This window comes from Lytechinus pictus, chromosome 12, assembly GCF_037042905.1.
Source record: "Lytechinus pictus isolate F3 Inbred chromosome 12, Lp3.0, whole genome shotgun sequence".
Lineage (NCBI taxonomy): Eukaryota > Metazoa > Echinodermata > Echinoidea > Temnopleuroida > Toxopneustidae > Lytechinus > Lytechinus pictus.
Genome location: NC_087256.1, coordinates 19,413,354 through 19,427,295, shown reverse-complemented (window position 1 = coordinate 19,427,295; position 13,942 = coordinate 19,413,354). Strand labels below are relative to the sequence as shown.

Here is a 13,942-nt window from a genome sequence, read left to right as displayed (position 1 = left end):
TAAACCCCGGTTTAAAGTTGTGGTTCAAGTATGGAGAGCCAATTGGGGTTCAAATCCTTAACAGTACACATCCAATTGATTAACTCATATGACACACAAATTGTTCATAATTGTCTGGGAATGATGCATGAAGTATTTTGAAGCATTTTTCTTCATTATGAAAGCAAAATAGTAAACTTAAGAAATTTACAATAGAAACAGAATTTTTGAATGTTTGGCTCCCCATAATTTTAGCACAGACTTAGACCATGGTCTAAGTTAAACCCGACTTCAGAATATGGGCCTCTTTATTTATTTACTAAGGTTATGCTCTTTTCCCCCTCATTGTGACATCACTGTATAATTAGACCTCATATTACTACCAGTTTTCGTGAATGGCACTGCTTGTTCTATTGATTAATCCTTATTTCTTTCTGTGTGTGGGGGTCACCTTTCAGTGAAACATTTCTTTAATTTTTCAATTCTCACTCACATTCCATACTATATGGTATGTCTAAACTTGGCAGACCAATAAGCCACTGATGATAGTGGCACAAATCATGATGCCATATGGAAATTCCATATAAACGGTAGTAATTGCACATGCATTACAACACTTTTCCTTTCACAAATCAGAGATTCGTCTTAAGTTTTTCTCGGAAGCATCCATCACTCATACACACATTTGTACAGTACACATTTATCAAAACTGTTCATTTTTGGTGAATTTCATTTAATTGCAGCTCTATGTGCAGAGAATCCAAATCTATATAGTGTAAACAAATGAAGTCAATAATAGAAAAAATACTCTTGGTGTATATATTCATATAGCTCTTTTATTTAAAATAATAAGTGCATCTCTTCACAACTTTACATAAAATATCACTCGGATGCAAACAAATGGCAACCATCAAAATCTGGTTAAAGGTTTATACTCCATATTATTATATGAAGGAATGGATGCCCAAATCATATATTTAAAAAAAAACATGTAGGTCTACGTTTAAAATGACAGCCTGGAAGCATTTGTGTATGTATGAAACAGAACAAAATATCAAAGTCAGCTTTGAGCTGGTTAGAGTCAAACAGTACTTTCTTGATTGTTGCCTTTAAGACAAGATTAGAATTGAATTGTAAGGTTCAGTTTCATTGTTCTTCCCATTTTACCATAAAAATTGGATTCTGCTTTCTAAATAATAATTTCCATAAATGCAATATGGTGGGTCCAATCACTATACACATATATTTTTTATGATATAAATAGAATAATAGAGATATAGAAATATTGCAATCAGACTTTTATTTATGAAATACAATAACAATGTATTTCAGTTATTGGTACATACTTGTACTGACAGAATACCTATAGGAAATCCTTTTTCAATTTCACTGTTCCACAAATTACACAATAAAATGCATATAAGGGATATAATTGAAATGGTTCTATCTGCAATATTCAAATCTGATATTCAGAATTTCAGATTCCTGGGAACCAAGATTATTACCACAACTGCACGGTTGCCAAGATGATCTTGCATTTGAAGGAACCAATTTCTTCCATTTATGTCACATAGGTTAACGGTGTCTAATGTAGTACCAAAGGTTCTCTATGGTGGGGTTTGAACCTTGATGCTTACACCTCTCTAACTGGAGACTGTACATTAAACCAAACCTTTACATGAACAAGACATATCCAAAGGATTGAATACCCATGCAAAGACACTGCATAAGTTAGCTAAACAGCACACATACAAAACAACATGTCACTCCTAAACCTAATTCTTGTTGATTTCTAACTCCCACAAAGAAACTGAATTTCAAGGTATGCAATATTATGCCACTCAAATGCAAATGAAAACATTCATTTGTATTGAAAAATGTGCTATTTGAAATCACCATTTGATGAAAAACTGGCATTTGGGTCGATTAACAAATTGCATACCACAAAAAAATTATCATCATTCAAAATGATGAAAATTTATCACCCTGTTGTTCTTAAAAAGCTATTTGCCAAAATTTCATCAATAAATTTCTCTCACTTAAACCAAATTCCAGTCAGAGCAGACTTCACCTTTAACTGTTACATGGTAGTTCGTACAATTTTCATTGTCAGCTTACTGTATATTGATTATAAATTCATTTCCTGATTCACTTAATATGTAAACATTGGCATATCATCAGCCTTTTATGTAGTACCACTTTAATAACTACCAAAAACAAAGTCTCTTTTTGCAAAATGCATGCATCACCCATCATTCTAGCTAGGCAAAATCATTCCAGAATCATAGATCACAAAAAGGGAGTTTGGGATAACTTCTCGCAAACATAACCTTAAAAAGGCAGTAAGATGAGAGGATTTGTGCTGGCAGTTTAATGTTTCTTATTTTTTGAACATTTCTTTTTTTGGGGGGCGGGGGGGGGGGAGGGTATAAAGTAGAATTAGTCACTTTGTTATTTGGTCACAAGGGACCATTCTTTTGGCCGGCAAACATCATAAAGACAAAGCCGTTCATCATTGTGTATGTAAAGGTCACCACTGATTATAGTAATAGGGAGCTTCAATTTGCGACGGAACTTCTGTGACACGCATGCATGGCAAAACGTGTTACTTTGCCTCAGAGCAATGCAACTGCTCTTAATCTCTCACAACGAAGCTGACCCAACCCGTCATCCTCTAAAATCTATTCCAAGACATCTCTGACAGTTGACAAATGGAACTGATTGGTTTAGCACCCTATGGACGACATATTACCAATGACTAAAAATTTCTAGATAAAAGTGTACCCGTGGTGTAGTTTGGATTCACTGGATTTAAACCTAATTAAAACCTATATGAGTGAAAAGCCTGCCATTTCCGGGGGGATGTCGGTATCCATTAGACTGAGTACCGTTGGTGCTACGTCCTGGAGAGATGGATTGTGGGTAAAACTAGACTTGAACTTCCTCCCAGAGTTGTTCATGATGAAAGGTACTGCAAATGGGAAGGACAAAAGGTGATGGATGATCATAAATAATGATGGTGAAGTTGATGGGTAAACTATCACTCTCAAGGTAAGCTGGATGTAGCTATCTTTCCAAAGCAACACTGAGGAAAGATAGCGAGTACATCCAGCTTGCCAAGAGATGATAATTTGCCTCGTCACCTGAAATCAAAGAGGTGATTATAAGCTTTACATTCCACATTACAAAATGCTATAAAAGAAGAAACCAATATTCATACTTCTCTATAAGTCCCAAATTTTGATTGAAAAAATCATGGTTTCTGTTTGTAAAAAGAAACTCACTCAAGTTGACAATTGTTTTACTGCCAGCACATATGTACACTGTCCTGAAGTGCTCAGCGAAACACACAAGTTCCATCACTGCGAGTGATGATTGATAGAGAAACAACACTTTATCCCGTGATTGACTTTTGACCAATCATATTATAAAAACCTTAGTATGTGGGATCACAAATTAACATCTCTTGTTGATTATTATGTCGAATGGAGATGATTTATATACAGTGAAACCTGTCTATAAAAATCACCAAACAGAGGCAAGAAAAGCTGTCTTTAATGCATTTTATATCTTACACTCCATGTAGTTTATTATCATTTTTACTATAATTTCAGGCAATCTTAGTCCTATACAACCTGGGCCATTTTGAAAAATTGCATAGCCCAGGAGAAGTACACACCTAGTTACCAATAATGCATATAGCACTTCCATTTATTTGAATGTAGGATAAAAGAGCATTGTCGATTAAATGCCTTGCTCACGGGCATAGGTGCCGTGGCCGGGAATCGAACCCCGGACTTTCTATGTATAGCCAGGCGCCTAAGACCACTCGGCCACAGCACCGATTGGGATGAGGGGGCACATAGCTAGTTCCCCATCCCCCCCGCTGATCTCGTCTGGTCACCAGGCAATCACAACGAAAACTAGCACATGTCAGTAGCGACCTAATCTACAATGGATTATTAATTTTACCAGAAGTATTTTTTATAACTAATTAACCTTTTAATTTGACTCTTACCTCTCATTGTAGTATGTTTTGTGCTCGGGCTACCATCAGGGGCAAGCATGATCTCTGCGTTACCATGATCAGCCGTGACAAGGAAGGCATAACCACTCTCTGCACATGCTTGCCTCATCGTATCAATAGCAACATCTGTCATCAAGGAATAAAACAGATTTAAGAATTTTTTTAAGTATGTGTGAAGATAAGTTCTGGGATAGCTTTCACATTTGCATTTTCATATATTATGAGATGAATACTAAAAAACAACAACAGGAAATGCATTGAAGCAAAATGAAACACTGAGGGTGGTCCCTCATCGACTTTGTGTGATAAATAGCTAGTGTTAAAATATACTTCTTGAGATAACTATCAACACAGAGAAACTGAAATGTATTAAGAGGAAAAACACTTATTGGTAACATAAATCACTGTAGCGTGAATGTAAGAGTAGTGAGTATAAAGTGTATTTCATTCAAGTAGGCTTATATTAGGGCCATTCTAGGTCACGTGTGTGACCGAAATTATGACAAATCCTGACTTCAATTAGTTATAAATCTGAAAATTTTAGAGATTTAGTAATTCAAAGGTTATATAGGATTAACATGTTTAGTAAGGTATGATTTGGATATATTTTTTGCTGTCTCAAATATGCAGATTCAAGGTCAGAGGTCAAACGAAGTGGGTCACGTGTGTGACTTCACACAGAAGCATGATTTTGAAAGTTTAATCAGTTATAAATCTCTACATTTTTTATGATTTATAACTATTAAAGTGAAGATTTGTCATAATTTTCATCACACACGTGACCAAGAATGGCCCATTACAAGACAACACTGATCAAAAGGTTGCATTGTGGGTAAGGAATCTGGCCACATTTGAGTACTTGAAGACTTTGGTGGTGCTATACAAGGAAGTTGGTTGCATTTCCTTTAAAGACATTGAGAATGGTATTATACATGTGGCTTTGGCTAAAGAACACATTCCTTAACTTGCCCCTTGAATTTAATTGGAAACCATTATCAGAGTTTAAACTTGATTTTATTCACGACAACAGGATTAAACAATTTAATTTTAAATCAATTCATAGAATACTACCAAGTAAAGACAATCTTTGCAAATGGAAAATTAAAAATGATATTTAATTTTATATTTGTATAAAGTTCCAGAAACCAGTATTCATATTCTTTTTACCTGTCAAGTGGTAACAGTATTTTGGAAAATTGTTTCGAAATTAATAGATGCTTTGTTCGATGTAAAGATTGTTTTGAACGACTATATTATCCTGATAGGTCATGACATATAAACAAGTGGAATGCCTCTGGCCGTCTCACCTGCATCACGCGATTCAATATAGCAGCAGTGCTGATTTTGAAAACTACTATAACTCGCACAAGATGTTCAGTGATACTTGGTTACTCTTATTTCCACGTTTTATGAACTAGACCAATACACTTATAGAGATATGATGGCAATTCAACAAATACCCCCAACGTGGCCAAAGTTCTTTGACCTTACATGACCTTTGACCTTGATCATGTGACCTGAAACTCGCACAGGATGTTCGGTGATACTTGATTACTATTATGTCCAAGTTTTATGAACTAGACCAACACACTTTCAAATTTATGGCTGCAATTCAACAAATACCCCAATTTGGCCAAAGTTCATTGACCCTAAATGACCTTTGACCTTGATCATGTGACCTGAAACTTGCACAGGATGTTCAGTAATACTTGATTACTATTATGTCCAAGTTTCATGAATCAGATCCATAAACTTTCAAAGTTATGATGGTAATTCAACAGATACCCCCAATTCGGCCAAAGTTCATTGACCCTAAATGACCTTTGACCTTGGTCATGTGATGTGAAACTCATGCAGGATGTTCAGTGATACTTGATTAACCTTATGTATAAGTTTCATGAACTAGGTCCATATATTTTCTAAGTTATGATGACATTTCAAAAACTTAACCTTAGGTTAAGATTTTGATGTTGATTCCCCAACATGGTCTAAGTTCATTGACCCTAAATGACCTTTGACCTTGGTCATGTGACATGAAACTCAGGCAGGATGTTCAGTAATACTTGATTAACCTTATGGCCAAGTTTCATGAACTAGGTCCATATACTTTCTAAGTTATGCTGTCATTTCAAAAACTTAACCTCAGGTTAAGATTTGGTGTTGACGCCGCCGCCGCCGTCGCCGTCGGAAAAGCGGCGCCTATAGTCTCACTCTGCTATGCAGGTGAGACAAAAACAGAAATGAATGTTGTTAACCTTATTTTTAATTTTTCACAATTTGTAATCTATAGGAATTATATCAGAAAATGTTTTGGAAAAGACAAACATATGACTCATGCTCTTCATATTATGAAAGACCTAAAGGTAGAAATTCAAAGTTGTTTAAAAGAAAATGTAATCAGAAGAGACTTGATTTAAAACAGGTCTCAAGGGTTCTTTCAATCCTTTAGTTCATGTTTCGTGTTTTATATTCTATTTATGTATATTTTTTGTATGTGACTTTTGTATATAACGATTGTAAATATACTATGAACAAATAAAGTCCCTCTTATGAGGATTAAAGAGAAAAAAAAATTATACCTGTGGCTTCACAAGCCTTGATGGTGGCTTCATACACTCCAGTATGACCAACCATGTCAGGTGGGGCGAGGTTGCACATCACAAACGGGTAACGGTTTGATTTTACTACTGATGCTACCTGAGATCGATAGAAAGAGAGAGAAAGAAAGAGAAAAAGAGAGAGGAGAGAAAGAGACGGGATGAGAGATAAAGAAAAAGAGAGACAAGAGACAGAGACATAGAGGGAAGATAACATGAAGAGTGAGAGAGTGGGGAGAAAATGGAAAAAATATTTCAGTACAAAAAATTTGGAGTATGACATAAATGCGATTACCCTGTTAGTTGCAGTTGAAGCAAATTCTGAACTGTACAAAAGATCATATACCCAGAGAGAAAGAGAAATAGAGGGAGAAAGGGAGAAGAGAAAGAGTGAGAGAAAGAATGGACCTACTACAACTGGACATTCAAAGACCGTATTTCATAACCACCACCTGTTTTCAGCTGTCAAAATTGATGTCATACAGTTAACTTTCTCTTTACGCTTTTTTTATTACCTTGCCCGCGGCGCGGGTAAGGTAAGGTTCACAACGCTCTTGTGAGCCCGCTGATCGTCACCGAGAAATCTTTCGGCCAGAGACCATCATTGCCCCAGCTCTGATCCTTCTGTTCATGGGAAAGCCCCTGCTTCACGTTACCTACAATGCAATGCGCTCTTAACATCCGGTTTTCAGTGCATGATATTACGCTATTAATATCGGGCGATTGTCAATCCTGTGGAATTTTACGCCAATATCTAAATCACCTTTCGAGCGAAGGTTAGTGCGACTTTCGAGGTAAGGATTCTTCCAAAATGAGGGATTTTTAAAAGTCTTTCCGCACATTTTGCTGACAAAGTTTCGCTGCAATTTTGGTGCAGATAGAGGTGGAAAAGACCCTTCATTCTACAGGGCATGCTAACTCATTTCTCAGCAATTAAATATTTGGCACATAATTATCATTCATGTATAAAAGCACATGGGTTGTGATTCTAGTTGATTCTGTTATAACTCATCGACCAATCATTGAAAGTCACAGCTGAATTAGCATTTAAACTGAATTAAATTTCCCCACTGAGTTACCATTTCACAAAGAACAGTTCATACCCTAAATCTTATGTTGACATTACACTCACCTCATCTGCGACACCTTGCACACTCATCTCCGGTTTAAGGTCATAGGTCGCGACCCTTGGCGAGGGAACCAACTTCCTTTCTTCCCCCTCAAACTGTTTCTCGACACCACCATTGAAGAAGAAAGTAACATGAGCATACTTCTCTGTCTCTAAAATGGCAGAAGAGATAAATAAATGTACACAATATTTTATATGATCTCATTGTAAGTCACATCACAACTCAACATATATGAATGAATAGAAAAGATTTATCCTTTTTAAGGTCCATATACTTGATAAGTTATGATGACATTTTAAAATCTTAACCCTGGTTAAGATTTCAAAGTAGACGCCACCGCCACAGTCAGAAAAGCAGCGCCGTCAGAAAATCAGCGCCGACAAGTATAGTCTTGCTCTACTATGCAGACATGACAAAAATCACATTTTCCAGGTATTTTCATATTCATTTATCAACATAGAAAGTCATCTTTGTGGTCTGAAATTTTAGAAATCTTCCTCGAGCTTTATTACCTCATAATAACTATTGACAGTTAACATAATCATAGACATAAAAAAAAGATAAATTGAACATTGATTCACAATCATTTTGTAGCCATCAATACCTGCACAATGATACTGTGGTATTCTCTTTGCTGATAACCACTCTGCCAAGACGTTCTTTGGGCTTTCCGGAGGAAAGATAACTGGAAGGTTGAAACTTGCTTTGTATTCGGTCATACCGGTCACACTCTGATAAAAACAAAAACAAATTGAAATAACTGAATTAATAATAATAATTATGTGAATTATAAAATGACAAATCCATTATGTTGAGTAGTCAAGAATGAAATAAAAGATTTTGAGATTTGTAAAATACTCAACAGATATACATTTTTTTATTTCTACAGGAAGACTCTTCCACAATGTGTGGCATGAGTAAATGAGTAAAAAGCATGAGTAAATGATAAAAACAACAATGTCGTCATTTGTGCGGGTACCCACTGCTCTACCAGCGGGCCCTGCATAACATAATACATGAATGTCATTATTCTTTTCCTTGTAATGCTGAGCTCCTAGTTTAAAATTAAAGATATTGATTGTAATTCATTGTTGAAACATTTACAAGCATAGTAAACGTGGGATAGCTTATCTGTTTTTAGCTTTAAATGGAAGTTTGATTCATTGGCTATTCCATAAAGTATGACTGTACATCTCACCCCTACGAGTGGACCCTTGTTAACTGATAAATCATCTTCATCTCAAAATCATGACCGGTCGATGTAACTTTACTAATGACCACTCACCCCTGGTCACTAATAAATCTAGTTAATCTACACGTTAGGCCAAATAAATGACAGGACACATGCTCAAGCACCCAATCACCAGAGGATCCGTTTTGTCATCTTATAGTAGTCCAGACTTTCACTTACAATATTCTGGGGGACAACACTCGTTTCAAAGTTGCGGTTGATGGCAAACGCTTCGACGATCTGCCTCATTCGATCAGCCCTGAAGTCAATAAACAGCAATGTGTCACCGTCTCGAATGCATCCTTCCTTATCTACGATGATAGGCGTTAAGAATTCATCTGTCTGTCTCTCGCTACCTTGATTGTCATATCGAGATTGCACCAACTGGGGAAAAGAGGAAGAAATATGGTTTAGTGGTGCTCAAAAGAAAACCCCACCAGAAATTGAACATTTTTTAAAGTGTTCAAGTTTTGCCATGTTTTAGATATTTTATTATGAAGTTTGGTGATAAAATATTACATTCAATAAAGTTTTCTCTCTGGGCTTGCCGAGCATTGTAGTGTTGTTGTCTACATTCAACACTCAGCATGAAGGAGTGCATTTTGTGGTGAGGTCCACTAACTTTTTAACACCACTGCTTATGTTTAAAGCAGTTCAAGAGAAAAATTAAAAAATTTCAAGAGCTACTTTTTGAGCTTACCGGTCAAAATTTATTACATTGCATTACAATTAAGAGTGGACCCTACTGAAATTTCCAGGGCTCTTCTCTAGTCTTTTCAGGGCTCATTTGAGCATTTCAGGGGCAATTTTGTCCTCCATGCATCTGTGTATTTTTCCCCTGAAGTTGCAAAACAGGTGGATCAATTTCCAAAGCCACTGAAGTTTAACATTCTCTTTTATCAATAATATCATCTGTAAAGAAATCACCTGCCCAACTATGGCTACCTTCAAGGGAACATTATCACCAGTCATGATACATTTCTGATGACAAATAAAATCAACTTTAACCCAATGACAACAACCTTATACTCCATGCAAAAATGTTAAGGTAATGTTCACATACCTGAATTACATTTTCTTTGGTTGTAGCCTCGCCAATACCCTGTACTAAGCCCTCAAATGCAACCTTTATCCTTTCATCTCTTTTATCTCGATCCATTGCATAGTAACGACCCATGACAGTTGCTAGGGAGCCATATTGAAGTTCAGCAAGCTTGTCTTGAGTTTGCTTCAAGTATTTCACTAGAGATTTAAAAAAAAACTGTAAGCATTATATCATTAATCATTTCTACTTAACAATATTTCTCTATAAAGATTTGCAAGTAAAGAAGACACTGATTATTGTAATGTGCAAGCATCTTCTACAGTCTTGGATAAAATATATACTGGGTAATGTATTTGTAACATATTCTGTACACATGTACATGTATGTTACTTATCCATGCAAACTAACACTTTTGTCAGTACATTAAAAAAAATATATATTCCACTGTTATGTGTACAGCATACATGTATTGATGGGACTTTCAGATCACACTGTCAATATCTGAATATCAAACGCTATTTATCAGTTATAATTCAGAATCAAGCATTTCAAAGGTGGTTAGTACAATTATGATTTTCATGCTCCTACAAAATGAAGAAATACTCGGCAACTTTGATTTAATTCACTGGTGTGTTGGCTATGTCGCCGTCAGTAGTGCATATGTCTCACAACCGGAAGGTTAGGAGTTCAAGCTCCAGCCGCGTCAGACCAAAAGATGTTAAAACATGGGAGCTGCTGCTACTCTGTTTGAAGTTCAACGATTTTAGGGATAGAGCTCAGTGGCTGCCAGGCCCACAATCGATTGGGCAAAATTAATTTTAATAGGATATCTATTTCTGAATTCTGTTTTGAACAATAAAATATGGATTTTCATTGTTTAACTTACCACCGCTGGTAGGGCTTGTGTCTCTACCATCAGCAAAGAAATGAACAAATGTCTGTGGTACACCAGCTTCTTTCATACCACCAAGCAGAGCAAAGAGATGATTGATGTGGGAATGAACTCCACCATCGCTTACCTAGCATGTATAAACACAACTCAAGTTACAGGAAAATATCAACTTCTCAAGATCATAAGAATTCTTGCTTTCATTTTGCAACTTATCTTTTTCTCTCACTCTTTTTTCTTAAATCAACTATGTCTCAGAGCTGCCAACTTTAATATTTACCTTACTGTTCATAAGTTCATAAGTTCATAAGTTCATAAGTTCATAAGTTCATAAGTTCATTTTATTTGTCTTCCAACTTTGAGTTTGAATACATGACAAACATATAAGTGTGTATGAAACAATGAGCAGAGTACATGATAAAACATACAGGTATATATAAAACAAGAGTATGCAAAAAACATTGTTTTTAAATACATTATACGGCTTAAGACAGAAAAGAAATAATTTTAAAGGAAGACGAGGAGACCCAAGTGAAGCAATGCTTGTAAATTAAGGTTCCTCATTACGAATTCAAAGAATATTGGATAAACAACAAAGAAATGGCAATATAGTATAATATGATAACTAAAGAGAGAGGAGGGGAGAGAAGAGGGACACATTTATGTACAAAAGGGACAAAAGAGGGGACATGAGGACAGAGACCAGCCAGGCCGGGAAAGGGGGGATGTTAAGTATTGATAATTTAATTTCTGGGAGAATTTACTGAGGAAGAAGGGAGATTTTCCTCGATTACACACAATCCAATGAAAGAAATCGATGTATGAATCAGCGAGATGTTGAAATTCTTTCAGGGATTCTCCCTATTCCCTAACAATCAGCGAGAATTGGCAGCCCTGATATTGATGGGGGGCTCCAATCAATTGAATTGACAATTTTTTTTTAATCACCCCTTCCCTTTCCCAATGAAGTTGATGCAGTTGATTAAAAAAAAATGTAAATCTTTGTTCATTCAGCTCTCGTCTGCAGTGAAATAAACCCTTCAATCTAATTCAGATTAAATCCTATATTATATCCTAATCCAGCAACGTCAACATCTATTACGCATGTTTCTTCAAAATATTTTCTAACTATGATGTATATTCATGCATTCATTGTTTTCTTGAAAATTCACTGTGCCTCTCTTGGTTTACAAAGGACATTGTGCAAATTTCCTGTAGAAAAAATTATGACACTGATGGATTTCCATAGAGTTATGATTGATTGGATCAATTATAACACTTTGTAAGACGGGGGCACTGATCAGAAGCTTACCAGACCCAGCAGATGCATCCTGCCGTTGCCTGCTTTAGCCCTCTGGCAAGCATCCACGTAAGCCTTCTGACTGAACAGGGTCTTTTGCTTGATCGCCAAATCGATCTTCACGATACTCTGGTACATGGCACGGCCAGCGCCGATGGTCAGGTGACCGACCTCACTGTTACCCATCAGGCCTTCCGGGAGTCCGACGGCAAGGCCAGAGGCATCCAGAGACACAAACTCACCAGACTGCTCAGAGAGGCCATCCATGACTGGGGTCTTGGCATTCAGGATGGCATTGCCTGCATGGTTTTTTTTTTTTTGGGGGGGGGGGACAGGGAGATCATAAAATTCAAGATTCAATTATTTTTTCATTCCATTTGTTAAAAAAGATATCTATATACAATGTAATAATCAAAGACAAAAATACAAAACGAAAATCAAAGACCCCACTGCAAGTTATTAAAAGAGAAAGATCTCATTGATTTTACATACAAAAAAAGTTATCAAATGGAATTTGGGTCACTGCAAATACTCCAAAACAGACTCGAACTTGTCAGTGAGTCGTAATCTAAAAATCCAATCTAGATTGAACTTCAGAATAAAAGAATATAATTAGTTCACTCTTCTATGGAATGCTATGTTTCATCTATGTCATTATTCAATATTCCTGGCAAATTTAATGTACCCAAGTTGAATTATTTTCTTACTCGGACTATACTTTTGTTCTCACTTTTTAACAAAATTAGATTTTAAGTTAAAAAGACTCAGAAGTACAAAATGACCTCCTGGGCATTGTTGTTTATTTGGAAAGAACAGAGAAACTAAACAGGTTTGCATTTTATTTTTCATAAAGCCTGAAATTACTTTTCAAACACCTATAGACCTTTTCTTGGGAACAACATGTGAGTCAAATTCTCAATTATTATGAATCCCTTTGGCTAAAGCTAAAATCTGACACTTTAGATTGATATCATGTACATTAATAAAATATAGATCTTATATTTTCAAATGTAAACATTATATAATATTGTAAACATGCATGATTTGAAATGAAAATTCATATAAATTCAATACCTCGAGAATCCTCTGAGATACCCCAGCCATCTATAACAACCAAGCAGACTTTCATTATCCCTTGGTATCAATCAACCACCCTGCAAAAAAAAAGAAAATTAAAATCCAGTCAAAAAAAGATTTTGATTAAAAAAATATTTAATTGGAATTCATATTTAAATACACCAAAACATACAATGTATCAATGTCTTAAAGGACAAGTCCACCCCAACAAAAGGTTGATTTGAATCAAAAGAGAAAAATCCAACAAACACAACAATGAAAATTTCTTCAAAATCGGATGTAAAATAAGTTATGACATTTTAAAGTTTTGATTTTGATGAAATTTTCAGCGTTATGCTAGTTTGATTTTTTCTATTTATTGAAATCAACATTTTTCTAGGGTGGACTTGACCTGAACAGTTGGATAAAATATATTTTATTGGATGAAAGGGCTTGTTGAATAAAACATCCGATGGGAGCATTTCATAAAACAATTACAGTCAAACCTGTCTTGATGTCTATCGTAAAAACTTTCTCAAGTGGCCACCCAAATTGTTTCCAATTGGAAAGAAATAAGTGTTAAAAGAATGTGTCTATAACTATAAAGGACATAGTTCACTTATTGCCACTTTTCTGTTTCCCTTTAATTTATAGTGGCCTTACTAAGGCAGTTTTGACAGTACATACA

The 13,942-nt window shown here is 35.7% G+C and overlaps 1 protein-coding gene across 1 annotated transcript; it reads right to left on the bottom strand.

Annotated features, from left to right (window-relative positions):
- Positions 1 to 795: 795 nt before the first annotated feature.
- On the bottom strand, positions 796 to 13,354 carry LOC129273655 (2,3-bisphosphoglycerate-independent phosphoglycerate mutase-like). The gene is made up of 10 exons (XM_064107377.1): positions 13,273 to 13,354; positions 12,211 to 12,497; positions 10,896 to 11,028; positions 10,028 to 10,206; positions 9,145 to 9,348; positions 8,338 to 8,464; positions 7,736 to 7,884; positions 6,586 to 6,703; positions 3,998 to 4,132; positions 796 to 2,950 (listed from the first exon to the last, which is right to left on the bottom strand). The coding sequence occupies exons 1-10, from the start codon at positions 13,325 to 13,327 to the stop codon at positions 2,808 to 2,810; spliced, it is 1,530 nt and encodes a 509-aa protein (XP_063963447.1). The 5' UTR covers positions 13,328 to 13,354; the 3' UTR covers positions 796 to 2,807.
- Positions 13,355 to 13,942: the final 588 nt, after the last annotated feature.